General features: G+C 37.8%; 6 protein-coding genes across 9 annotated transcripts; 4 read left to right on the top strand and 2 right to left on the bottom strand.

The window, feature by feature from the left end:
- The first annotated feature begins 26 nt into the window (after positions 1 to 26).
- LOC106414690 (protein GAMETE EXPRESSED 2-like) lies at positions 27 to 6626 on the top strand. 2 transcript variants are annotated; one of them, XM_048745604.1, is made up of 13 exons: positions 27 to 510; positions 863 to 1201; positions 1414 to 1740; positions 1818 to 2282; positions 2364 to 2672; positions 2752 to 2876; positions 2954 to 3477; positions 3566 to 3795; positions 5336 to 5574; positions 5656 to 5812; positions 5891 to 6039; positions 6123 to 6214; positions 6299 to 6626. In XM_048745604.1, exons 1-13 carry the CDS (start codon positions 111 to 113, stop codon positions 6378 to 6380), a joined length of 3438 nt encoding a protein of 1145 aa, XP_048601561.1. In that variant the 5' UTR covers positions 27 to 110; the 3' UTR covers positions 6381 to 6626. The 2 variants fall into 2 exon arrangements, with proteins under 2 accessions (XP_048601561.1, XP_048601558.1); XM_048745601.1 differs by having other exon boundaries at positions 5656 to 6039.
- A 197-nt stretch (positions 6627 to 6823) lies between these two features.
- On the bottom strand, positions 6824 to 7771 carry BNAA02G30610D. Its single transcript, XM_013865783.3, has 2 exons — positions 7555 to 7771; positions 6824 to 7476 (listed from the first exon to the last, which is right to left on the bottom strand). The coding sequence occupies exons 1-2, from the start codon at positions 7618 to 7620 to the stop codon at positions 7021 to 7023; spliced, it is 522 nt and encodes a 173-aa protein (XP_013721237.1). The 5' UTR covers positions 7621 to 7771; the 3' UTR covers positions 6824 to 7020.
- Positions 7772 to 8303: 532 nt separating this feature from the next.
- LOC106403097 (probable pectinesterase/pectinesterase inhibitor 58) lies at positions 8304 to 10875 on the bottom strand. The gene is made up of 3 exons (XM_013843949.3): positions 10048 to 10875; positions 9466 to 9837; positions 8304 to 9094 (listed from the first exon to the last, which is right to left on the bottom strand). Exons 1-3 carry the CDS (start codon positions 10694 to 10696, stop codon positions 8403 to 8405), a joined length of 1713 nt encoding a protein of 570 aa, XP_013699403.2. The 5' UTR covers positions 10697 to 10875; the 3' UTR covers positions 8304 to 8402.
- Positions 10876 to 14414: 3539 nt separating this feature from the next.
- Positions 14415 to 16030, top strand: LOC106403123 (protein PXR1). Of its 2 annotated transcripts, none has more exons than XM_013843978.3 (3): positions 14415 to 14567; positions 14641 to 15073; positions 15667 to 16030. In XM_013843978.3, exons 2-3 carry the CDS (start codon positions 14651 to 14653, stop codon positions 15835 to 15837), a joined length of 594 nt encoding a protein of 197 aa, XP_013699432.1. In that variant the 5' UTR covers positions 14415 to 14567; positions 14641 to 14650; the 3' UTR covers positions 15838 to 16030. The 2 variants fall into 2 exon arrangements, with proteins under 2 accessions (XP_013699432.1, XP_048601573.1); XM_048745616.1 differs by having other exon boundaries at positions 14416 to 14567; positions 14635 to 15073.
- A 2402-nt stretch (positions 16031 to 18432) lies between these two features.
- Positions 18433 to 21249, top strand: LOC106403076 (probable polygalacturonase). Its single transcript, XM_013843928.3, has 6 exons — positions 18433 to 18643; positions 18884 to 19195; positions 19449 to 19569; positions 19669 to 19843; positions 19933 to 20003; positions 20377 to 21249. The coding sequence occupies exons 1-6, from the start codon at positions 18638 to 18640 to the stop codon at positions 21024 to 21026; spliced, it is 1335 nt and encodes a 444-aa protein (XP_013699382.1). The 5' UTR covers positions 18433 to 18637; the 3' UTR covers positions 21027 to 21249.
- Positions 21250 to 21850: 601 nt separating this feature from the next.
- On the top strand, positions 21851 to 24367 carry LOC106403062. 2 transcript variants are annotated; one of them, XM_013843918.3, is made up of 6 exons: positions 21851 to 22531; positions 22854 to 23059; positions 23136 to 23343; positions 23437 to 23522; positions 23601 to 23698; positions 23777 to 24367. In XM_013843918.3, the coding sequence occupies exons 1-6, from the start codon at positions 22208 to 22210 to the stop codon at positions 23983 to 23985; spliced, it is 1131 nt and encodes a 376-aa protein (XP_013699372.1). In that variant the 5' UTR covers positions 21851 to 22207; the 3' UTR covers positions 23986 to 24367. The 2 variants fall into 2 exon arrangements, with proteins under 2 accessions (XP_013699372.1, XP_013699364.1); XM_013843910.3 differs by having other exon boundaries at positions 21856 to 22531; positions 23771 to 24367.
- Positions 24368 to 24785: the final 418 nt, after the last annotated feature.

Raw genomic sequence — 24785 nt, forward strand, 5'->3', positions numbered from 1 at the left:
ACGGTTAATATCGCAGCAACGACACGTGTTCTCATCTCTCCACCGATCAAATAGTTAACACAGTAGCAGTTGGCGCCTTCTTCCTCAACCGTCACCGTTTCTCTCAAACAATGGCTGCGATCAAAGTCGCTTCACTCTTGACTCTCTTCTTATTCTCTCCATCCTTAAGCGTAGATGAATCTGTCCTTCCGAAATTTTCTTTCAGTTGGTCAGATGATAAAAACAAGTTTAAATCTGGTGAAATCGCCAGAATCTCGATCAAAGTTCTTGGAAACTTCGAAACCAATGGGAACGCTTCGTTAGGACAGGGAGCGTTTAAGCCGACACTTACTGTCAACGGCAAAACTGGGAACAGTACGTACGTATCTGGAGTTTCGCAGGATCTTGGTGCCGATATTAGCACGTGGAAGATTTCTTTTATTCCCATCGTTGTTGGGGTTCTCAACATCGTTATAGATGATGAAACTTTCAAAGTTCTGGATTCGTCGTTACATTTTGAAGTCGAACCAGGTCGGTTCTTGAATTAATTGGTTATGATGTTGCTCAACCTGTTCTGGTGCATGGTTAGGTTGTTTAGTATTATGGGTACATGGCCGATTCTGAGATCTATGGAACCTGAAAATTTATACATACTATTAATTAATTAAATTTTGGGGTCGAGACGAAAGCCATGTCTGGTTACTGATTAGTATTGTGTTTTATAATATTAATAATCAATTAATTTTTGGGAGTCGAAGGGAATTTTTGGGAGTCGAAGGGAATGTTAAAGGACTGACTCTGTCTTTGTCTGGATAGTTATGATGTTCCTTATGCTATTCTGCTTCTGATTAGTATTGTGTGTTTTTTCAACTCGTTTGTGAAGGGTTAATGCACCCATCTGTCAGTGTTGTTTCATGGATGGGTCTTAACAACGTGTTTGAAGCTGGGATGAATGCATCGATCTTGATTCTTCCAATGGATGCATTTGGAAACAACATCTCCTTTTCCGGGAAGGAGATGGAGCTGCAGGGGTTTTCCTTGTCTCTTCAGAATGAAAATGGTTCATTTGCTATCATTTTTAATACAACACACATCAGATGGATGGAGTCTGGTTATATTTCCATTGAGTTTGTTCTTGTCACTGCTGGAAAATTCTTACTGCTCGTGGAGAAAGAAAGCCAAGCCCTGAACGGTGTTCCACTACCTCTTGAGGTTAATTCAGGTGTGATATTGAGTATTTTGCCATAAAACTTTTAGTTCCTTAAACAATTTAGTAAGAATTTTAGTTAAAATTTAGGGGTCTATGTTTATATATATATATATATATATCAATTTGAAATTTTTTGATGGCCGCCAATGTTTCACTCGGTTGTGCCCAGGACCGGCTCTGCGTAGCTGATCAATCTTTTTATATACTTGTTGTTTTTTGAGTAGGGCCTCTAGATGTTTCAAACTGTGTGAGCATATGGAAGTCAGAGCTGAACACATGGCAGATATTTTCCAAAATGGAGATCATGTTACACCAGAGAGACCGGTTCGGAAACCTAGTATCTGGATTCTACGAGTTTGATGCTGATGTGGTGGGGAAAGAGACAGGCTTATCCATACCGGTAGCAGATTTCCAGTTTGAGTATGTAGAGCCAGGGATCCAGTTGATGTCTTTCACCTTGTCTGAGCCAGGAAACTTCTTGCTCACTCTTTCTGATATGGAGCACAATAAGAGCATCTCTAGTATGCCTTATGAGTATACAGTCTATATAGGTCAGTGTTTGCCAAAACCTTCTTCATGGGAACAAGTTTGGTGAATGTTTCTCTCCTCTCATTTATTTTCTTGACAGGCTATTGTGATGGATCAAGAAGTATTGTGAATGGTTCAGGGCTCAATGCTTCTATTGCTGGAGAGTCTCTTGGCTTCTCTATTTACCTGAAAGATGCTTATGGCTATCCCTCATCAGTCCAAGTGAATATACTTCAGGTTAAAATCACCCAAGAGGCTGATTCTTCCTATATTTTGCCAACAATAAATCCTAGAGAGACCCTCAATGGTACCAAAGTATCAAGTTACCTAGTTGCTCCACCGTTGTATGAGAAACATGTGAGAAGTTTAACTGTATATGTTGTTGTACAGACTCCATCACGCCTAATGACGTCCTTCTTGCAGGTTTCTGGTAGCTTACTTACTCAGGCGAGTATCTTTGACGTATCTTATACTCCAAGACAGAGTGGAGTTTATAAGATCTTTCTATCCTCTGGGAACATAGTCCTCAATGGAGGCCAACCTTTCATCAAGGAAGTAAAACCAGGTATGATCAGGCTCCATTACCGCGATTTCGAAAACTAGATACTTCTTGTTTGTGATCGGCAACACTCTTGCTTTCTCTTAGGTGAAGTGAATGTGGCATATTGCATTGTGACACAATTCAATGCAAAAGTGCCAAGGGAAATCAAGAATGATATTGTGGTCTTACTAGTTGACAACTTCAACAATCCTGTACCGTCACAGCCATCTCGGTTAAACCTGGAGATTACCTCAGCCAACACATCAAGTTTCACTACATGGAACTTTGTCGATAACACTGATGGGACATATATTGGTAGCTATCTAGCCATGGACGTTGGTACTTACCGGATGTGTGTGTCCTTTGACGATAAACATATCCAGCCTTGCCCCTTTGACGTCAATGTGTACAGCAGTAAGTCCTTTTACTTAACATTTCTTTCACCATTTACATCTTTCATATGTCTTTGAGATTCTCTCCCATGACTACTTAGGTGGATACTTTCCAAAGGCCTATGATGATGAAGTCAACGTGTGGGAAGATGAGTCCATCTCTTTCTATCCTATGGAAAACGACTACGTTGCTGGTGACAATGCGAGCCTTGTTGGTTTTTCACAAGTGAGCATCTCTTTCTATGGCAGATAGTGACAATCTCTTTTCTTTGACTTATACTGTTGTTGTCCGGATGTTATCAGCCGGATCATGGTTCTCTTTTGAGAGATGGGAACCTCCTTAGATACACACCGATCAAGGACTTCTCCGGAAACGACTCCTTTCTTTACACAATAGTCGATATCAATGGAAACTTAGGCATAGCTACAGTTTACATCTTTGTTCTTACAGCTCCTCCTCAGTTTGTATCCTTTTCTGGAGGGTTGCAAGCAACTGAAGATCAAATTAGTCCTAGATCAGGGCAAGTACTCTTCATTTTGTTGTCTTTAATCCCCACTTCAGGTATCATAATCTTATTCTTGAATGTTTATTACTACAGTGGCTTCTCTGGTCTGGAGATAAGTTACTCAGACAAGCTGGAGAATATTTCAGTAACGGTTCAAGCACTTTCGGGATCGGTTATTCTTTCTCCAATGCTGATGCAGTTTAGGTTGCCTGGTAGTGGAAGACTCTCAGTCAGAAACGGTGGTGAAGATGGAAGGCTCTTGATCTTAGAAGGACAAATAGGAGTTATCAATTCTGCACTTCATTCAATACAATATCTAGGGTATATATATGGAATGCAGATACTTGCATCACAAGAAAGCTTCTAACTTCTTCCTAGTTTGAACTTTGTTTGTTTTCTTTGGCCTCAGGAACGAGAATTTTTCTGGTGTTGATTCCCTTCGGCTTACTACAAGGAACAAGAATGGGATTAATCAACTAGATGTTCCTGTCTTTGTGGAACCTGTCAATGATCCACCGTTTATAAATGTTCCTCACTATATAATGCTTGAGAGTAATGGGACAGAGTCGCTTATCTTCCACAAGGAAACAGACAAGTTCAACTTCTCAGTTGGAGATTCAGATCTTGCTGGTTTCCCTGGTAATGTTAATAATTCACTCTTGATCACTTTAAGACTGCTCTGAGAGGGAGATACAAAAAAAAAGAAAAAAAAGTTAGAGAGAGGAGAGAGAACGTTTTCTCTCAACTCTTTCTCCCACAAATCACCTCGCCGCGAGTTTCTCCCTTCCGTTTTGTTGCTCCGGTGACCGGCGGTGCCTTACCTAGCCGTCGGTCGCCACCCCTCTGGCCCTCTTAGCGTTCCCTGCCTCTTCTCTTGCGGTTTCCTCGGCTTCTCCATCCCCTCTTTGCTTCAACATCTCTAGTTTACCCTAAGATTGCGGCCGGATCCAGGGTTCAAATCAGGCGGAGGGTGTGTGCTCGTCGCCTCCGGAGTGTTGGCGTGGTGGTGTATGGTCGATTTTCCGCAGGAAGCTTCGTTTCAGTTGTAGATCTGAGATTTGATTTGCTGGATCTGGGTCAGATCTCAGCTTGGAGTGCTCGCCGGCTTGCAGAGCGTCGCTGCCTCTGTTCATCTGGTATGGTCTCTCCTGTCTTCTCCTCTCCCATCTCTTGAGGCGGATGCTTTTGTTAGAACTTCCCATCTAGATCTTGTATCTGTGATGAAACGACGATTTGGGGCTATCGTCTGGGACTTCTCTCTTTGGGTTCTGGTCTAGCCAAGCTTGCGATTTTTCCGTCGTATGTAGATTGGAGCTTGCTCCTCTGTTCTTCATATTTCCAGAAGGGAGATGATTCTCGTGTGTCCTGCCTCTTCCTTGTATCTGAAGCTGAATCTTCTTGAGTGTTTGCTACTTTGAGGGGACCGGAGTCGAGAGCTTAAACCTCCGCTTGTCTCAGGTAGTATCATCTCTGTGCCTCCAATGCTCGCTTCTCTTGCTCGGTTGAGGACTTCCGGGAAGTCGATTTGTCATCTTCTGGAGTTCTTGCAGCGTCTGGAGTGGACTCCATTGGTTGTTGATGGCCGGACCGGGACTTAGTCAACCCCGCTTCGCCTGTCCTCCTTTCGGGGTCGCCTTCGGGACAAACCGCGGCTCCTCGGTTTGTTCTCCGGCTGTTCTTCTCCTATGATGTTCACTCTTCGTTACAGGGTCCGGTGCGAAGGCTACGTGAAACTCAACTGGAAATAGATGGCTTCACACAGTTCCTACTTAGCTAAGCTTTACTCATCTCCTTAGGGATATGGTTAAACCTTTATTGTCTTGCAATGTCTTTTTTAACTTTTTTTGGGGCTTTGTTTAGACCTCTGCTTTAGATAGCATCCTTGATGCATTAGGATTTGTTTCAAAACCTGATTGTATCCTCTGTGTCATTACCATTGCCATGATAATGAAATTCACATACTTATCAAAAAAAAAAAAAAAAAAGACTGCTCTGAGATTTTAGACGCTATAAATCAATTTTAGTAAATATTTCTTTTTAAATTCTCTATATATATACATAAATTTTAATGCATATATTTATATATTTTTTTTTTAATTTTGGGGTTTATAGGCGAATTTTTCACTTGCATATACCAACTGACTATATTTTTGACTGATGAAAACAAAATGTGTGTCAGGTGGTGAATCCCATTTCTTAGTAACGTTTTCTGTGGAGGTTACTGATGGGTTTCTGCGGACAAACTTACCATCCGAGCTTATAAACACAACAGAGCTAAAGTTCAAAAACATATTCAGGTGGCAGCCAATTCAGACTTACGCTTCCATTTCTAAACACGTGAATGTCAAAGCCAGTGGGATCAGGTTTCGTGGAACGATAAAGCAATGCAACGACCTAATGGAACAGCTGCTCCATCGCGTAAAAGTCTCAATCATCTATCTTTTAGTTTGAATGTTTTTTTTTTGGTTTCTTGATATCTTTATTACTAATATCGTGTAGGGAGGAGAGAACGGAGCTATCATGACCTTGAAAATGAGTGACATGGGGAATTACGGGTGCTTTCTAGATTGCATTGAGAGAATATCACTGCCGTTACACGTGGTGGCTCGTGTAAACCTTATTAGAAAGAGACCCCTAAGTTCCCTTGCAGCTCACGGTACGTGTATGAATGACTTAAGAGTTTCGATTAGGTTTGGTTTACTTGGTTTAAATACCTTTTGTCACTTGGTTGCAGTTTTAGGATCTGTGATTGTGGTGGAGTCTCTCGTGGTATTCTCTCTCGCTATTGTGCTTCTGTTCTTCACTTGCAAATGCGCATTTCTTCTCGTACACGAGAGAAGAAGCGAACATAGTGTTCACATGAATCCGCAGAAACCAACGGTGGTAAAAAGACTCATCTCTCTTGTGTTTTCTTACAGACATTTTGTGTCCAAATATAAACAAGATATGTCTCTCTTTTGGACCAGGACAATGCCAAATTGTTAAATGACAATGTTTCAACAAGAATTGTCACTCGTTGTTTCCCGGAGAGTATCTGGAACCGCCATGCACCTAACAGGTACCGTATAATTGTGTATATGTTATACATTGGATAAATAATCTAGAATAAGTATATGATTTATGTGTTATTTTGGTGGTAAAGACAAGTCGGCGAAACTTCTGCCACGCAGAACAAGGAGTTGCCAGAGATTAACATTGTTCCGTTCGAGCTAGAGAAAGGCTAGAAGTTGATGAATCTGAGCCATCATGATGACATACCCGTGCAACCTAGTGACATACAATCAAGTAATTCGGATAAAAAAGGTGAAAATATATGCAAAAACAAGAAAGCCATATAAAACAAGAAAGCCATATATAGGCTATGTCCTCATGATTTTATGTTTGTTCTAACATCTCCTTATTTTTTTTAAGCAGTTCTCATCACAAAACATATATATTTTTTCTTTATAAAGTTCCTTAAACCAGAAACATTGTTTTTTCATGCTTTTGTTGTTACGCTCCTTTCTTCTTTGATATTTACCAATTTAGTCAGCTATCAAAATTAACGTAGAAAAGATAAGTTGATTGAATACATATATATAGTTTTTTTTTGTAACTTACATATATATATAGTTTGTTTAATAGAAACAAAAACTAATTCTATCAATCCAGATTATTGATAATGCCGTAGACAACAACAAATGATGGTATTAAATTGATGGTAATATATTAAATAGAGCCATATTGAGCCGAAAATAAAATTTTCAGCTTTTTATAAATTAAAATAACTCACACATCCCAAATATATCTAATTAAATATATTTTTTCTTCCATCCCCATGATCGTATTTTCCTTAGGATAATACTCTGAAAATAGATGTTTATATCACGTGACCAAGTAAAGAGGACCAGACATAGAAGTGGCACTAATCCTCTGCTGCCTCTCCATGCTAAGCTCCCGTAGACTCAAATACGGAACCACTGGCGTCACCGTCGTCAAAGAAGGAGGTCTTATCGTCCGGTACGGCGTGCTCGAACCGCTCAAGCTCTCCGTCACGTAAACCGGACCAGACATCGAACCAGCCCGAAAATTCCTAGCCCTCGCCACGTGAACGTCGCGATCGTCGAACTCAATGTCTCCCTCGCCGCCGCGTCTTCGCCACTTCCGCCAGCTGAAGAAGAGCAAAGCGTTTCTCCAGAACCAACGGTGCTGCTTCTTGTTCTTCTTGTGGAGAGCGGTGCGTATCAGGTCGTCCTTGGAGATAGGTTTCTGGAGCTTGAACTGATGGATACTGTCGATGGATGATGTTTCTTTCTTGTGCTTCCTCGCTTCTTCCAATACCTTTGAACATGGCCCAACGTATTAAAATAAGTTGCATTTAAAACAAAAGAATCAAGAAGGAAGAAGAAGAAGAAGAACCTGGAAGTAGTCGATTTGGGGATCGAAACCATAGTCGCTGAAAATCGGGGAAGTGTTGGACGACATGTCTTCTTAGGAGTTCGAGAGAGAGAAGCAGAGCTTTTTTTGCTTTGATTCAATGATATGTCACTATCTTGTCTCTTTCCACCTTCTTATTCGGTTATTATTACATCCCTAGTTACTTTCCAACTTTATATTGTAACTCAACTAAACTAGTGTTTTGTAGTATTATTTTCTTACGGTCATATGATCATCTGAGTTTTCAGAAAAATGAAAAATGATTTTCTTATTATTATACTATATACAGTAAACTTTTTGTGTTTGGTTTTGAGCATCTCAAGACCCATTCAACATTTAATAGTACCAAGGAATTCTCCTGGGCCCTTCGTATCACTCATTGTTCTGCCGCATTTACTAGTCACAAACGGCATATAACTTTTTCTTATCAAGATTTCACCCAAACGAGGAGTTATTTAATACTACGTCTATACGAATTTTCATTTTTAAAATATCTAGATTTTATAAAGTATCCTTTATATTTGCAATTTACATATTGAATTCTTGTTTAAAACATTTTGAACCAGTGACAGTTTCGTAGTAATTGTATTGTAGTAGCTATGTTCTTGAATATATGTATGTATAAAGTACTTTATATTTGGCGTTCATCATTTCATCAGAAATCAAAATGGTATCCATAGGTATGTACTAGTAGATCTTAGAAAAGATTTGAAGATATTAAAAACTGTTAGTCACAGAAAAAAATGTCTTTATAATTAAATGAATATTCACCTTCCAAAACAATATAAAACTTTTAAAAAGAATGAAAAAAATTTAATGAATCGTGAGATCTATTGCAGATTCGGCAAATACGGCACACCAGTCTGTGGAATCCACGAACCACCACGTAAAAATCTCCCAGGAGCAAATCCAAGAGCCTGAGGACGAGTAATCCTCTGAATACCAGGCCATTTAACACGTTGGGCTTTGTTCGACCCAGGCCCACTGTTCTCATACTCAGCGTAGAAAAGCGTCTTGAGCGCAAAATCACCACTCCATGCAGCCCATCCCGCGGGATCAATCACGTCGCTTATGGTCGTTCTCATCACTATGGTCCTCGCAAACTCTTTCCACGGCCTTCCAAGATACGCTTTGTTTATGTTTTTCACCGGAAGATACGCCGGTTCTCCGATGATGCGGCAGTTGTGGAGCACGATAGCGGTGGGTGCACGCACGTCGGTGCGGCCTTGTGCGGTGACCATGCAGCCTTGGCCTCCCATGGGTTTCCTCACCACGATGTTGCAGTTTTGAAAGATGGCGATCGAGTCGCCGAAGATGAAGTCGACGGTTCCTGAGATGGTGGAGTCACGGTAGAATTGACGGTGGGAGTGGACGTAGAGTGTGTCTTGGTAACCATCGATTTGACAGTTGAAGATAACTACACAGTCCGCAGAGACTCTTAGGGCTACGGCTTGTCCTCCTGGGGGACCGGCGGTGTTCTCAATCCCCATGTTCTTGGCCACGAAGTTATCACCCTCGACAGCTAAAGAAAATGGTATGAATGTTAACATTTGACTATCACAAACCACTATGTTACATGTCTGAATCCCGATTAGTGACATAATGAGAAACACTATCACAAACCACTAATAAGAGTCGATCATGAGCATAACGAATTGAAACATTGATTTTGCGGGTTTTAAGAATTAATATACATAGGTCCCTAAAATATTTTTAAAACAATTAGTAAGAAATTTTTCTGGTCCCAAAATTCTCAAGGTAGACCCTACCATTATGCTAGATGTTTTTGGTGGAATCTTTTTTTTTTGGAACACCTAAAAATTTGATTTTGTTTTTTACTATGTCAATGATTGAAATATATGGGTGGAAGTTAGGGTTAAGAATTGGACTCACTGAGAGAGGATGTCAGGTATGTCCTGACCTTGCCGATAGCAAAGTTGACACTACCGGTGATCTTAGTTTTGGTGGGTCCATCTCCGATGAAAGTGACGTGATACATCTGTTTTGTAACAACGACTTTCTCCTTGTAGACACCTTGCTTGATGTAGATAACGAATGGCACTTTGTTGTTTATAGGCACAGCTTTCAAGGCCTCGTTTATACTTTTGTACTGACCACTTCCGTCCTTAGCCACCACCACATTAGGTTTCACACCTCCTTGTGGTGCTGCCATGAGCCTTCGAGTGTCTGGTCCTACCCAGCTTGGGAAACCGTCTTCAGCATTCAAAAGCTTTCTGGCGTTGTTTCCAAGATCTCCCGTTGCTTCTGTTACCCAAAATGTTAGAGCGTTTAGCATTGGTTAGATTTTTCAAAGAGTTTCTGATTAAAAATTAATTATATTATTGAGAGACTTTACTCACCGATGTTATTTTACATTTTATCTATAATTTTAAATATTAAATTTAATTGTCAAGAAACTCTAACCAATGCGGATGCTCTTATAATTCAAGTGTAAACGTGATAATATGAAACTACCTGTGATGTTGGACTTTCCAAACATGCTGGACATACTGGTAATCATTGCAAGACTATTACTGGTGAGTTCTTTAGATGGTTTGAAGATGTCTTTCATGTCTTGTGCAAGGATTGACTTAACTTCCTCAAAAGCATCCATGCATGTCTGCTGATACGAAATGGACCCACTGAGCCAGACACGAAGATCATAGACGAATTTCTCAATCTGATCAACTGAAAAGCCAGCAAAGTTATCAAAACACTTGGTCAGATCATCTATAGCGTCATTCATAAGCGTCTCACACAACTCCAGAGACCCTTTGGTCTCATGATCTGCCTTGGCTTTGAGCTCTACAGAGGATTTCTTGACACCATCCTTGATGGCTTGAATGGTGATGTTGAAGCTTAGCTTGATGAGATCAAGAGGCTCGGTGGAGTTAGGAGAAGCTTTCATGAAGCTGTTGACACATGTTTCCTTGAAGTCAGTAGGTGCGCACACCGCTTCGACTGCCTTGTTGGTCATTTTAATATTCACGTCGGGCATTTTCTTACAAGCATGGGCATGTTGGTTCGCTATGACGGCCACGGCGACTACCATGATAACGAGCAAACCCGTGACAGCCCCAGCGACAATGCATTTCTTCTTTTTGTTATCTTTACCGAAGCCCATTTTCTCTTCTTTTTATCTAACCTCACAAATTCAATAAATTAAAGAAGGTAATTTAGTTCTATGTTTTAAAGTTAATATGTTACTGAACCTGTAAAAAATAAAAGAAAACAACAGAGTAGGAGAGGCTTGTAAGGATGGCTTAAGCCCCTTCTGACTCTGCTTTTCTTTTTCTTTTACGGTTTGTGTATTATGAAAGTTGTTTGATGGAGTTTATATAATGGAGATACAAAGTGCTATTATTAGGATTTCTGTTTTTAGGGATTTGCTTCTAGGACAAGCTAGGGCTCCAGCTCTTGGACCGCTAATATATCAAGGGTTGACCTATTTAATTTGTGTCTTCAGCACTAGAAATAGTAACTATTATTAGATCTTAAATAGCAACCAGACAAGCATATTTGTTATTGATAGGAAGAAAACAATCTAAAAGCAAGTTCAAAAACAAGCCACTCATGGAATCAAAGGCCGAGAATAGCTTCTTTATTCAAGATAACATGAACATAAAAGCAACAGAGAGTGAAGCATATAGAGTCCAACCATGCATGCTTGCTCAATGCTCATTCGTTGCCAGCTGAATTGTTCTGTTAATATTTTTTGAATAGTAATATAGAAATAATTTGAGACTTCGACTTGTCTTTTGGTAAACCACTGTAACAACACAAGCAGGTTGAGACATGGAAGAAAAATACAAATCCTTATGTGGTTTGTCTGAGAATTTCTTTTGTTTTATATTTAATAAATCAGAATTGTTGTAAAAGGACTTACACATGGTCATCATTCTGTTGGCTGCAGCTAAACAGGAGTTCGTCAGTTGACTCATGAAGGGCAGTGCGTCTTCTTTCCTTGTCGGAATATGGAAAGTATTTCCACCTCTCTAGCTCAGCTTCACACTCTTCTGAACTTTTGCTTGTCGCAATGGTTCGTGATCAGCAAAAGAGAGAATCTGACTCACTAAGGGGATATTGGAACATTTCTCTGAGTGGTGTAATTTCTCTGAGTGGTGTATATGTTAATGACTAAAAGGATTTACTCTTGTATTTGCTGCATTGTATGTTTGTAGTTGCTTATGCTATTTAAGTTACAATAATTATTTTACCATGAGATTACTCAATTTGTGATTACATTTTCCATGCAAAAAACAGACTGAATGTGTTCATCAATTACTAATCATTGATTCTATAACTAATCGTTTCAAATGTTGAGTTTGAACCAAATCTGGAGATCCCAATTCTGTATTAGAATTTGGGGTGTACTCGAGTAATATATGTTCAGCTATGCATCCCTGTTCCATGTACAATATCATGTTTTCAGTAACATATCTATCGAAAAGAAGCAAAACTGAACAATCTGGCCTAAAAGAAAAGAACATAAAACAGAATTACACTATCATATCATATGAATAAAAAGTTTCATTAATGGAAACTCAAACAAAATACAAATCATTTTCTCTTTGACCACATTCTCAAGCCTTGAATCAGCCACATACAATGTTTCCATTTCATAGTTAGCGTTCAAAAATGTGTGCAAACCTTTGCTTAAAAGTCCCTCAATTCAGTTTAGCCACTGCTTCAAGAGCCGCACAGGTATTCTCAAACATACCAAAAGCCTTTAGCTCAACCATTTGGTATACATACACAAAAAAATCATGAAAAATGCAACACTGAATGTAGTTTAGGTTTTACAAAATTAGACAAATCATCTTTTGTGCTGACTGTTGAGTCTGAAGATGAGTTTTTTTAACCCAAATAGAGATGATTTCTAGAATAATAATAATAATAATAATAATAGATAGAAAAATTAAACATTTGAGCAAACAAACATAAAGATTAGAGCAAATAGATAATTTACCTCAAAGTTAGACATGTTCATTCATTAAGCACTTTAAAAAGAGCAAATCCACTTGGTGTCTCTACTAGTACTTTTGCAAATCAATCTTGATTTATGAAGACGTGATTATTCTCCTTGTTAAAAAAAACCGGAGGAATGAGATCAAGAACAAGAAATCGATGTTTTTAAATTTGACTAACATTAAAACTACTTAAACATAAAGAATCTTATCGATTTCACTTTTCAAACAATTGCTTGTATAGTCGCAAACATCGTTTGAGAAAATTTAATCCATAAAAAGATGAAGGAATTCATTTGAAAAACAGCCAGTGAACGTTAAAATGATTAGAATTTTAAGTTTTCTCTTAAATGTCAGTTTTTAGTTTATGGATTCAATGTAGATAATAATTATAAAAAATTCGATGAAACTTTTTTATTAGTGTAAATGACATATTTTCGTATATATAGAGGTATGAAGTCATATGAAAAGTCCAAAATACAACCTAAATCATAACATAAAAACTTTCAAATCAGAAACACAAGTAAAATTCTAAAAATCTAGTCAAATCAATTGGAAGTATCTATTAATCACTTGAAGTGAGCCATGTGGCTTCAAATTACCAGAGATCCAATCATATACTAAAATAAATAACTCTGGAAAACAACTGATAACATATTCAAAGACTTTTTAGTCAAAAAAGTATTGAAAACCTGAGTTTTCATTGTTTTCTAAGTATTGAAAAAAAAGTTTTCATTGTTTCCTAAGTAATGAGACGCTTATAAATATTTGGCTGTTTGGTACATATGTTAATTTCAAATTTGGATGGATTTGATTTCTAATAAACTTTTAGATTTTTTTTAAAATGAACAATAAGAGTTATTATATTTTTTATCAAACAAAAACTATCTCTTTAAACTATAAGATTTGTATATTTATATTTTAGTTAAAATTTTATCAAACACTTGATATTTGTATACCTTTGCAGCGTATACATTAGGATCAGATCGTGGAAGTGACGCACTACGTGCCAATAATAAAATTATTCTTGAATATATGATGATTAAAAATTGTGCACAAAATTTTCTCTTCCATGGGAATTTGTTAATAGTATTTTCGTTTATGAAATCAAAAACAAAATTCTAACTTATATTATGAAATAGAGTAGTAGTCATTTTTACTTTTTTCAACAAATAAATTCTATACGATTATTCATCTGAGTTTTTTTACACAATATTCTAAAATATCATTTAAATTTTAAAATACAGATGGTGAACCCCTGCTGATTTCTAATGAGTCAGAGGGGATATGGCGTGTGGATAACAGATCGATGTCAGATGAAAATATGTGGGATGAATCTAGCAAACAAATAACGCTCTATGATGGATCAATATCGAGATTCAACCTTAGGGATTTATTTTACTTAATGAACATTTATTTAGGAGGTGTATTCAACTGAGAATTTTAGGTGATTTGTATTAAAATTATAAATCCACTCTTATTCAAACATGAATTTTAAAAACTCATTTAAAATTCACTGTTATTGAACTTAACATTTCGTAGAGTACTATAAAATCTACTGCTATTGAAAATACTTTAAGTTGTAGAGTTTTAAAGTTTTCAGGTGATTTTAGGGTGCTTGAATGGAGTTTCTTAGTTAAAATAATTAAAACTAAAATCCCATGAGTTTAGATTACATTCTAGAATAGTTTAACAAAAATCACCTAAATCTCTAAAACTTATTAAAATCATCAAAAACTCTATTTAAAATCAAATTAACTCAAATGTTATATTGAATATATCCCCTTAATCTAAGACATTGTTAAGAATAAAATTCACATATTATAAAATGTTCTTAAATGTATAATTTGGGCCTTTATTGTTATGGGCTTCACCTAAACAAACTAAGCCCATATTTCCCTTAACGCTCACCGCCGTTTTGTTCTCTTCACCCCCGCCGTGTTGTAGTTCTCGCCGCCGCGCAGCTCTCACTCTCTCACTCTCTCTCTCTCTGAAACTCCTTGACATCGATCGACTCAATCCTCCCATGTAAGCTTCCTCCTCTCGTATTCTATCATCGAATCATTACTCAGTATCATCATGTTTATTTGATCAAAATCAGAATCAGAATCATGTCATTCTGCAATAAGCTAAGCCGCGTCGTGAGGCACCAGAGCGAGACCACCTCCTCCATGATTACCTCCCTCAGGTCCTTCTCTTCAGAAGCCGCCACTCACCACAGGTACCACCAGGAGACGCACAGTTTCCTCGAGCCGGAGAGGTACATCAACAGCTGGGAGCCGCCTAAAGATCCCAGAGACGCTGAGAGGATGCTCGCGCAGCTGAGGAGGGACTACGCCAAGAAAGTGAGTCTGTATCGTAAAGACTACGTTCACGAGATCGAGATGCTTAGGGTGGAGAAGCAGCGTAAGGACGAGGCGAGGCTGGTCGCTGAGCGTGCTGCTAATGAGGAGAGAAGGCGGTTGAAAGCTGAGGCGGCTAAGGTTAGGGCTGAGGAGCGTAAGGTCTTTGAGGAAGAGTTCAGGAGAACCCTGGTACGTTTCTTTGATCATGTCTGTGAGATAGTTCTTGTAAGAAAATGATGGGCAAGTGATGTTTTTTTTGTCTTGAAGATTAGAGAATCTTTGGTAGTTGTGCTTTAGGTGACTTATTTAATAGAAGGGTATGCATGATTTGTGAGAAAGCTTTATACTTTAGAGCTAATGGAGTTATGTGGTTATGGGATTGGAGGTTTTGATCATGAATCATGTAACCATCATGATATATTTCTAGATTAGCTAGCTGTTGTTCTTGTTAGACCTTTGGATTCTTATCTCTTTATAACACATAAGATGGAACTTGATGCTTTCCATGCGAAAGGTAGTGAAGCTTATTAGTTAGAGGTTACATTAGTTTGAGCTGGAGGTAGAGGAAACACTGTACACACACGCACGCTCTTGCCATTGGAGTATTCACTGATTCATACAACTATTCCAATCTATTCCTAGTTTTTCGATTTTAGTTTAAGTTCCTCTTGGTACGTACCAGTCTCGGAGCAGTAATGGTTTAGTGCTTTTTTTTTTTGGAAATTTTATAAGTAGGTCAAGAAACGCCTGACATAGACTGGTTTGGTGTTTAAAATTTGTAGATGAAAGAAAGAGAGGAGAAGCTGGAGTTCTGGAAGATGACAGGACTAAAAAGGGAAGAGAATAAGAAGGATAAAAAGAAGCTATTGCATGAGCAAAGTTCATTATGGATCGAACCAAAGGAACTGGAGAAGAAGATTACAGAAGCTCTAGTTGAGTCCACTACTCTCTAAACCCAAGCCCCTCTCTTCTTAATCTTTGTTTGAGAAACAATCATTTTTGTAATTTTGTTGGAGACGACTTATCTTTTCTTCTTTGAATAGAGAGATAAAAGCGAAATCGGTTAGGCGCTTGTGCATCAAGCACATAATCAGTATTGGTGGTCTTGTGATCAATCATTAATAAGAAAGTTTGTTTTTGTTGTTATAAGTAACATGCTTACCCACTCACGAGGAATCCACTTCTTTAGCTCAGCCTCGCACTCTTCTGAATTTGTGCTTATAGATATGGTTAGTGATCAGCGGAACAGAGACTCTGATTCTCTTAAGATTATCTTGGAACCTTCATGTGAGTGGTGTATATGTTAATGACAGGATTTACACACGCCTCTCTCTTACTCTTGTATTTGTTGCATTGGTTATGCTTAAGTAATAGTTATACTTTACAATGAAATTACTCAAATTCTGATTTCTTTTTCCCTGCAAAACAGACTGAATGTGTTCATCGAATACTATATCATTGATGCTATGAGCTATAACTAATCTTGTTTCTCTCATTTTTATGTATAAAGATAAAAGTAGTGGCAAGTATCAAAGGTCTATAATACATGAAAGCAGCTATTCGGATGTTGAGTTTGAACCATATCCGGTTAGATTCCAATTCTGCATTAGAATGTGGGATGCACATGAGTTATTAGACCATCCACAACGGTGATCCGTAGTGAATCCTTAGCACGAAAACATATGAGTTTTTGGTTTTGAAATTAAAAAAAAAGGAGAAAAGGTAAGGATCAATCCTTACATAAGGGTTTTAAGGATCGGGTCCGTATCGACGTGGCACGCAACGATTGGAAGAGTGGGGACAAGTACCAACGAAGTCGATGATGAGGCGACCGTTTCAGAAACGGCCCGTGGGATGGTGGAAGAATGTGTTTCCGTATAGACGGAACGCGACGTGAGGAAAATCGTTAGGATCAGAGAGGCTGAGCAAGTTTCCTGTGTCGGCAGTGGAGTCGCGGAAGCTGATGATCGACTTGAAACACCGGCACTGCGTTTCAGAGTTCGCGGTGGTAAGAAACAGAGTAGATAAGATGAAGGTCACGAGCTTCTTCATTAAGGGATGAGAAGAGGGAGCGCCATATGAGAAGCTCCAAGGTCTCTGGTCTCCGTCGTCCCTTCCGATTTTAAATCTCATTTGTTTGTGAATATAAGGATTCTTCGATGGAGTCCACCATTGCACTCACTTTTTAATTTAAAGTCTTTAACTATTCAATTAAAAAAATATAGTAAAATAATGACTTAAGGATTCTTTAATGGAATCCACCATTGTGGATGCCCTTATACATTCAATTATTCATCTATGTCCCATATGTAATACCATGTTCTCAGTAACATAGCTATCAGGAAACAAAAATGAACTATCTGACGTAAAAAAAAAAGAACATAAAAACAAAACTGAACTATCGTATGAATGAATAACTTTGATTGAAATGAAATCATTAGAGGAAACACACACACACACACAAAATGACAGGCTGGCAAATTAGAAGATTGATAGAAGTAGGGCCACATGGTACCATTCAGCCACATGCATGGCTTTTGAGTCTCTCCCCCAATGCTTCTCCCCCACCCACACCACTCTTTCCTTTCTTGTTATTATTCCCTTCTCATTTAGTGCATCTCTTTCTATATCTTTACTCATTTAAATTTAAAATTTAAAATTTTATTTAACTTTAAGTATAATGTTTTTAGTTTTCAAAATTTGATCCATTTGACAAGAATAAGTCATATACATGCAAGTCTCCTAGCATATATAGTCCTCCAATTTAACTAGAAATTAAATTACATTATATCTTTGTGTTTAGAACTGATGATACTTATTTAATTCTGACAAAAGAGCTTTACGAATTGTGCATTACTATGGTTTGCTGCAAGCCTGCAAAGTACCATTGAGACTATACCATTAATATGTTTTTACCACGTTAAAATTTTGATAACCAAATAGAAATGATTAAAAGTGGACCGACGAGCTAGACATTTAAACAATAACAGTACGCACCACTGACCGCGACTAAACAATGAAAAAGACATAATAAAACCAAAACACTTGAAAGATCAAAACATTATTTAAAAAAAAGAGAGAAATAATTACAACAAAAAGGAACCAAACACATGCACCCTCCAAATAAAAACACAAAATATCATTCTCAGACAACCAGTTTTGTCTCATTTTTTTCTTCTTGATTTTTTTTTTTTTGCAAGAAGAGAAGAACAAAATGTCGTTCTCTCCCTCTCGATCTCCCCGGTGTGTTACGAAGATCTGTCGGTGATAATACGTTACGATTATTCTTAAACCTGCTAGTACACACACTAACATGTATTGACTGCAAATTAGTGGGAATTAATGCTAATTTAAATTGAGTTCATTAAAAATTACTCAATTCTATTATTTTTTTATTATTATTCTACCCCCCAATAATGTTTATTCGCATAAAAAAGGCTGTCATTTTGGCGTTAAATCTTTTCCTACCTTATTTTGCTTATTTATTCTTGGTAGAAAATTATTTTATTCTATTAAAAAAATATAATAACTCGTCTTTTGTCCACTATCATTTATACTCTTCTTCCAATCAAAACAAAAAGAAAAACTTCTCTTCTCTGTGGTCAATAACTCTTCTCCTTCTCTCTTCTTCTTCTTTCTTCTGCTTTTTTCTCAATACCAGGTTGCACTTGGCGCGAAAAGTTCTTCTCTTTTCGGACAGCTTTTCTTTCAGTTCCGTTTTCAGACACCTTTCTGTTTCGTTACAAATAAAAGATGCCAGTAAGTACGTGTTCTTATTATGTTTTTAGTTTCTTAAGTCTCTTGTCCTTCTTCCCCTGTCTTGTCCGAGATTGAATTATAGTTGAAGCTTATAAGTCAAACCCATCAATCGTTTTGCTTTCTCGGTTTCTGGGTCTCCGTCATTTCCATGGATCCGTTAGAAAAATTAATACTTTCTTGGATCTGAACTTTGGAATCAGACTGTCCTGATATGATCTTTTTTTGTATGTTTTTTGGTAGGTGGCATTAGTTTTGCTGCTGGCATTGAGCTGTCTGATTCAGAGCCACGGCGCCGGAAACGTATGCGATCTTGGTCGGAGACCAAACACGAGACCTCACAGTGTCTCGATTCTGGAGTTTGGTGCTGTTGGAGATGGGAAAACGTTGAACACAATTGCGTTTCAGAACGCTGTCTTCTATCTTAAGTCTTTCGCTGACAAAGGTGGTGCTCAGCTTTATGTTCCTCCCGGACGGTGGCTTACCGGAAGTTTCAATCTCACCAGTCATCTCACTCTCTTTCTTGAGAAAGACGCTGTCATTCTCGCCTCCCAGGTTTGCCTCCTTCTCCTCCTCTCTTACTCTAAAGCTTTGATCATTCTAAAGAGTAAGACCAGAGTTTGTTTGGCTTCATTGTTTCATAGAGGTTCTTGATTAGATGCAAAGATTAATGTCTTTTTCTGATGGTTTGAATCAAAGTCTGTTTCTATTGGTCAATGCGCTTAAAAAATCAGTCTAGACGCCCGCCTAATTAATTAATAAGAACATTTATGAATTTTTGTTTCTCATTTTGTCTCTCTGTATAAAGGATCCATTGCACTGGCAAGTTGTGGATCCGTTACCATCATATGGACGAGGCATTGATCTACCTGGGAGGAGATACATGAGTTTAATAAACGGCTATATGCTGCATGATGTAGTAGTGACAGGTTACACATGATTTGAACCTTTCACTTCATTTTGTCTGTTTGTTAATGCTAAATAAAAAAACTCACCGTTACATTTCCATGTTCCTCGGTTTTTTTTAGGTGATAACGGTACTATAGATGGACAAGGCCTGCTTTGGTGGGATCGGTTTAATTCTCACTCTTTGAAGCACAGTAGACCGCATCTCGTCGAGTTTGTCTCTTCTGAAGATGTCACTGTCTCAAATCTTACCTTCTTGAATGCTCCTGCTTATACTATTCACTCGGTTTATTGTAGGTAAAAATAGTTTCTGAAACTCCCGTTCTTATCAATATAGCTCCTTTTGGTTTAGTAGAATCTTGACTCTGGTCACTCATATTGTGCAGCCATGTGTACATAAACAAAGTAACAGCTACTACTTCTCCAGAATCTCCTTACACCATCGGCATTGTCCCAGGTTAGTTGTTTTGTGTTTCTTGTTGATTCTGGAAGTGACTTAAATCTTGGTGCACTGGTAAAAGGCCACATACCAATAAAATACCACATTCGTTTAATACATTTTAGGATTAGGAAAAATATTTTTTATTGAGATAATGTTTCTAAAGGGAAAAAGAATATTGGGTTTTAAGTCTAATATAAAATGGATCTAAGAGATTGTAAGTTATTCAATATACAAACTCTAAACGGATATTTGACTCAATTATATTTATGCTTTCTTAAGTTTCTTTGCTTTTTTTTTGTTCACAAGATTTTAGCCTAGTGAAAATGATATGGCTTCACTTGTTTGAGTTTGCATTTCCAAATCAAACCTTCTTTTTTTCTTCTTTCAGATTCTTCTGATAATGTGTGCATCCAAGATTCTAGCATCAGCATGGGCTATGATGCCATTTCTTTAAAAAGTGGTTGGGACGAATACGGTATATCCTATGCAAGACCTACTGCAAATGTCCAGATACAAAACGTTTACCTCAAGGCAGCTTCTGGTGCATCCATTTCCTTTGGAAGTGAAATGTCTGGTGGCATATCTGACGTCGTGGTCCGAGATGCTCACATACACAACTCGTTATCGGGGGTTGCCTTTAGAACAACTAAAGGAAGAGGCGGCTACATGAAAGAGATTGATGTTTCGAACATCAACATGGTCAATGTTGGTGTTGCGTTTCTAGCAAATGGTAGCTTTGGAACTCACCCGGATTCGGGTTTTGATGCAAATGCTTACCCGCTAGTGAGTCACATCATGTTACATGACATTGTTGGAGAGAACATAAGCATAGCTGGAGAGTTCTTTGGAACTAAAGAGTCTCCTTTCACTTCGGTTTTGCTATCTAATATCTCTCTGTCGATGAACTCGGATTCTCCTGATGATGATGATTCTTGGCAATGCTCGTATGTGGAGGGTTCTTCAGAATCTGTTGTCCCTGAACCGTGCTTTGAGCTGAAGGGTTTTGAAAGTTCATACGGCAGAGCTGTGGCCTTGTGAGAAACAAAAATTAATGTCTCCATGATTCATATTTGTTTTGTTGAAGTTAGCAGAAAGGTCAGATTCTTTTTTCCTTAAATAAACCCCAATGTCAGATGTTATTATTTGCAGTTTGTGAGATTCTTATATCTTGTACAGGTTCATTTGTTCATTCATATGTAACCGAAAAAAGTTTTGTTCAGTGGATATTCTTCATGTTGCTTAACGAAAGATGGTTAAGTCATCAGTTTCTTTTCTGTTTTCAGACTTTTGTTTGGGATGTATTCAATTTAATATTTAGAGTTTGAATTAATTTATTTTTAATGAGTTTTTGCGAGATTTTAGATGAACTACAAAATATTAAGATTTTATTTAAAACACTCCAAATCTCCTATAAAACCATATAATTTGAATAATTATATTTTAACTAAAATTTGTTACTTACATATTTTTAATAACAATAAAATTTATAATATATTACAAAATATAAATTCAATAATCACCCATTACTCACATATTTTCAATAACAATAAAATTTATAATGTATTGCAAAATATAAATTCAATAATAATTGATTTTAAATTTTTTTTTTTCAAATTATGTTTAAACAATAGTGTAATTGACAGACAAATCACTCCAAAGTCTAAACTGAATATATCCCCTTTGTGCTTCTCCTAACTGTGAAGAGGCTTTATGGCCCAATAAATATGTCAGCCTGTTGATAAAGCTCGGCCCAGTAACGAAAAGCTGCTTCGTGACCCAGTAGTGAAGGAGCGGCTTGCGTCAAGAGACGCTACCGAACGCAACCCTTCACTTCCCCCACCCACCCACACCATCTTCCTCTTTTCCCCCACATCTGTAACATTTATTTATTTTCTACTGTCTCAACTAAATTTTTCTATTTAAGTAAAAATAATACTAATCGAGTGTCTGCCACTAGAAATTGAAATAAAATTCCCCCATGATTTTATTTTTCTTCTCCATTTTTTTCGTACACGATAAATAATATAAATCGAAATTCCCAATCCTTCATCTTCCCAATCTCTCTAAAACCCTAGACTCACTTTCAACTCAAGCAGACAGGACTTTAAAACCACATCCACTCTTGTTTTTATTACCGGAGAAGAAATAATTTCAACTTTTATTTTTGGTTGTGTGTTTTTGTTTTTCTCTTTGGAGCGATCGATTCTGTAACAATCACAATGTCGAGTTCAATCGCAAGAACAGCGATTCGTGGTGAGAATCGGTTCTACAACCCGCCGGCCATGAGGAGGATGCAGCAAGAGGCGCAATTGCAACAGCAGTTAAGGGAGAAGCAAGGAGAAGTGGATAACGAGCCTAAGGCAAAGCTGCCGCAGCCTCTTCGTACCCGGAAAAGTCATGGGAAGAGCAAGAATCGGGTTGTTTCCTCCGGGTCTGAAGTATCCGTAGCCTCATCTGAATCTTCCGGGTCGGGTCGGCTTCACAGAGAAGCCTCTAACTTGGATCGGTTCTTGGAACACACCACTCCCTTTGTCCCTGCCATGGTAAGACGATTTCAATATCTTAAAAGTTAGAAATGTCATTTAGTACTCATCGAACCAGAGAGTTTATGTGTTTTGTCTTAACGAAGGTCATTAGAGATTTAAATTCTGGAAGTAAAAGTTAGAAATGTCGTTTATCTCTGATTTGAACCAGATAGATTATCCTGTTTTGTCTTAATATTAGTGGAAACTTAGTATGTATAGCTATTTCATTTTGCTTTTAAACCTTTTTTATATTGTTGATTTGAATTGGGATGACTCAAGAGTTTTTTCAGTGTAGACCCATCTTTTGATCATTGCTAACTGCTGCACTTATGTTTTCCAGAGGAGCAAAAGGGAACTTAAAACCGGTGAATCGGAGAGCAGTTCATATTTTGTACTTGAGGATCTGTGGGAGTCGTTTGCGGAGTGGAGTGCGTACGGTGCTGGTGTTCCTCTCCATATGGATGGGAGTGACTCCACTGTGCAGTACTATGTGCCTTATTTATCCGGCATTCAGTTGTATGTAGTAGACCCATCTAACAAGGCCAGGTTAATTTTTCAACAACTCTTTCTGTTTTTTTTTTTTTTTCATTTCACAGTTTTGATTATTTGACTTTTGTTACAGAAATAAAGTTGAAGATAATGAAGGAAGCAGCCACAGTAATAGTGGTAAGACTCTGCAGAGTGAGGTGGACTTGAGTGTCAGCGAACTGAATAGAGTCAGTCTTGGAGATCAATCTGGAGAGACTGAGATCACCAATCCTCAAGGACGGTTACTATTTGAGTATTTGGAGTATGAACCTCCCTTTGGCCGTGAACCTCTCGCTAACAAAGTAAAATTCCCTCCTAAACAAAAGTCATCTACTTCCTTTATTTTGATTTTTTTTCATATTTTCACATTTTAAGTAAGTTTATCATAACACCAGGTATCAGATCTAGCTTCAAGATTCCCTGAGCTAATGACATACAAGAGCTGTGACCTTTCTCCATCAAGTTGGGTCTCTGTGTCATGGTATGTTTCCTTTGAACCCCTCTCTTGATTTCTTGAGATCTTTGTTATATGATGATCTTTTACTTCATTGGTGTGTAGGTATCCAATATACAGAATACCAGTTGGTGCAACACTACAGAACCTTGATGCATGCTTTCTAACTTTCCACTCTCTCTCAACACCCCCACCTCCTCTAAGTAAGTAACCTTATGCCTCTAATGTTAACATTACATCGCCTATTTGTCTTACAAGGTCTTGTGTATGTATAGAAGCAGGTTCCGTGGAACCATCCGTTAAGCTACCGTTGCCTACTTTTGGACTCGCATCTTATAAGCTTAAACTATCTGTGTGGAACCAAAACAGAGCTCAAGAGTGCCAAAAGATATCTTCTTTGCAAGACGCTGCAGACAAATGGCTTAAGTGTCTGCAAGTTAATCATCCGGACTACAAATTCTTTACCTCTAACATCACACAAACGAGGTGAAAAAAGTGAAAAGCTGCTTTGGCTCTGGTCTGATTCAAAGACAACTCATTTATCTACTCTACTCTACTTCACGTTATAAAAATTCTCTGCTTACACCAAAGTAAAACCAAGTACGTACCGGGTAAAAGACTCTTGCGTGTTTTTCAGGCGATTTAAGAGTCTCGCTGTTTCATTACCAGAAGATGCTTTGTGAATTGTAGCCTAAGCTTTCATTTGTTCTTCTTCTGCTGAAACTAGTCTTTTGCTTTTTCCATATATAGTGATGAAATTTGTTGAGGAGTGATATAATGTTTAGATGCAAATCTTTTTTTTGTGATACAATTTGATTGCTGAACTGGAACACAGCTTGGCTTATATATCAATTTGTTGGAGGCTTCTAGCTTTGATCAGTCCGATGAGAGGAAAAAGTACTTTGATATCCTGAATATTCAAATTAAGATCCCTCAAGTACATCCGATTACTGCATATACTCATAAATTACAATCTATTTTCAAATGGGATGTTCACTGTATAGTCTGGCTACCGTTGGGCTATTACCAAATGGAGACATAACTGAAAGACTGCCTTCACTAAGTTCTAACCCGGAAACTGAAAGTAATCCCTATGTTCAAACACTCCTTGCTACAAAAGATAATCTTCTAAGGAGAGGAACACTCATGTCAATCTACTGTCTTCCACATGTTGTCGAAAAGCTGAAAGTTCTAACTATTTCTTCTTTACCTGTCCTCATGCAGTCATATGATAAGGCGGCATGGAGACGAGCTAATACTCCATCTCACGAAGTTTTAAATCCTGAATTT

This window comes from Brassica napus, chromosome A2 (genome assembly GCF_020379485.1).
Source record: "Brassica napus cultivar Da-Ae chromosome A2, Da-Ae, whole genome shotgun sequence".
Taxonomy (NCBI): Eukaryota; Viridiplantae; Streptophyta; class Magnoliopsida; order Brassicales; family Brassicaceae; genus Brassica; species Brassica napus.

Bases quoted from the DNA above. Each gene is read 5' to 3' on its own strand.
- LOC106414690 (XM_048745601.1), top strand. From the start codon at position 111: ATGGCTGCGATCAAAGTCGCTTCACTCTTGACTCTCTTCTTATTCTCT. The intron at 511-862 runs GTCGGTTCTTGA...TCGTTTGTGAAG, and splicing joins ACATTTTGAAGTCGAACCAG to GGTTAATGCACCCATCTGTC. The intron at 6,215-6,298 runs GTACCGTATAAT...TTGGTGGTAAAG, and splicing joins AACCGCCATGCACCTAACAG to ACAAGTCGGCGAAACTTCTG.
- BNAA02G30610D (XM_013865783.3), bottom strand. From the start codon at position 7,620: ATGTCGTCCAACACTTCCCCGATTTTCAGCGACTATGGTTTCGATCCC. The intron at 7,477-7,554 runs GTTCTTCTTCTT...CCATGTTCAAAG, and splicing joins CCCAAATCGACTACTTCCAG to GTATTGGAAGAAGCGAGGAA.
- LOC106403097 (XM_013843949.3), bottom strand. From the start codon at position 10,696: ATGGGCTTCGGTAAAGATAACAAAAAGAAGAAATGCATTGTCGCTGGG. The intron at 9,838-10,047 runs GTAGTTTCATAT...TTTGGGTAACAG, and splicing joins TGGAAAGTCCAACATCACAG to AAGCAACGGGAGATCTTGGA. The intron at 9,095-9,465 runs GTGAGTCCAATT...CATTTTCTTTAG, and splicing joins ATACCTGACATCCTCTCTCA to CTGTCGAGGGTGATAACTTC.
- LOC106403123 (XM_013843978.3), top strand. From the start codon at position 14,651: ATGTCATTCTGCAATAAGCTAAGCCGCGTCGTGAGGCACCAGAGCGAG. The intron at 15,074-15,666 runs GTACGTTTCTTT...TAAAATTTGTAG, and splicing joins AAGAGTTCAGGAGAACCCTG to ATGAAAGAAAGAGAGGAGAA.
- LOC106403076 (XM_013843928.3), top strand. The intron at 19,570-19,668 runs GTTACACATGAT...GGTTTTTTTTAG, and splicing joins GCATGATGTAGTAGTGACAG to GTGATAACGGTACTATAGAT. The intron at 20,004-20,376 runs GTTAGTTGTTTT...TTCTTCTTTCAG, and splicing joins CACCATCGGCATTGTCCCAG to ATTCTTCTGATAATGTGTGC.
- LOC106403062 (XM_013843910.3), top strand. From the start codon at position 22,208: ATGTCGAGTTCAATCGCAAGAACAGCGATTCGTGGTGAGAATCGGTTC. The intron at 23,060-23,135 runs GTTAATTTTTCA...CTTTTGTTACAG, and splicing joins GACCCATCTAACAAGGCCAG to AAATAAAGTTGAAGATAATG. The intron at 23,344-23,436 runs GTAAAATTCCCT...TCATAACACCAG, and splicing joins GTGAACCTCTCGCTAACAAA to GTATCAGATCTAGCTTCAAG.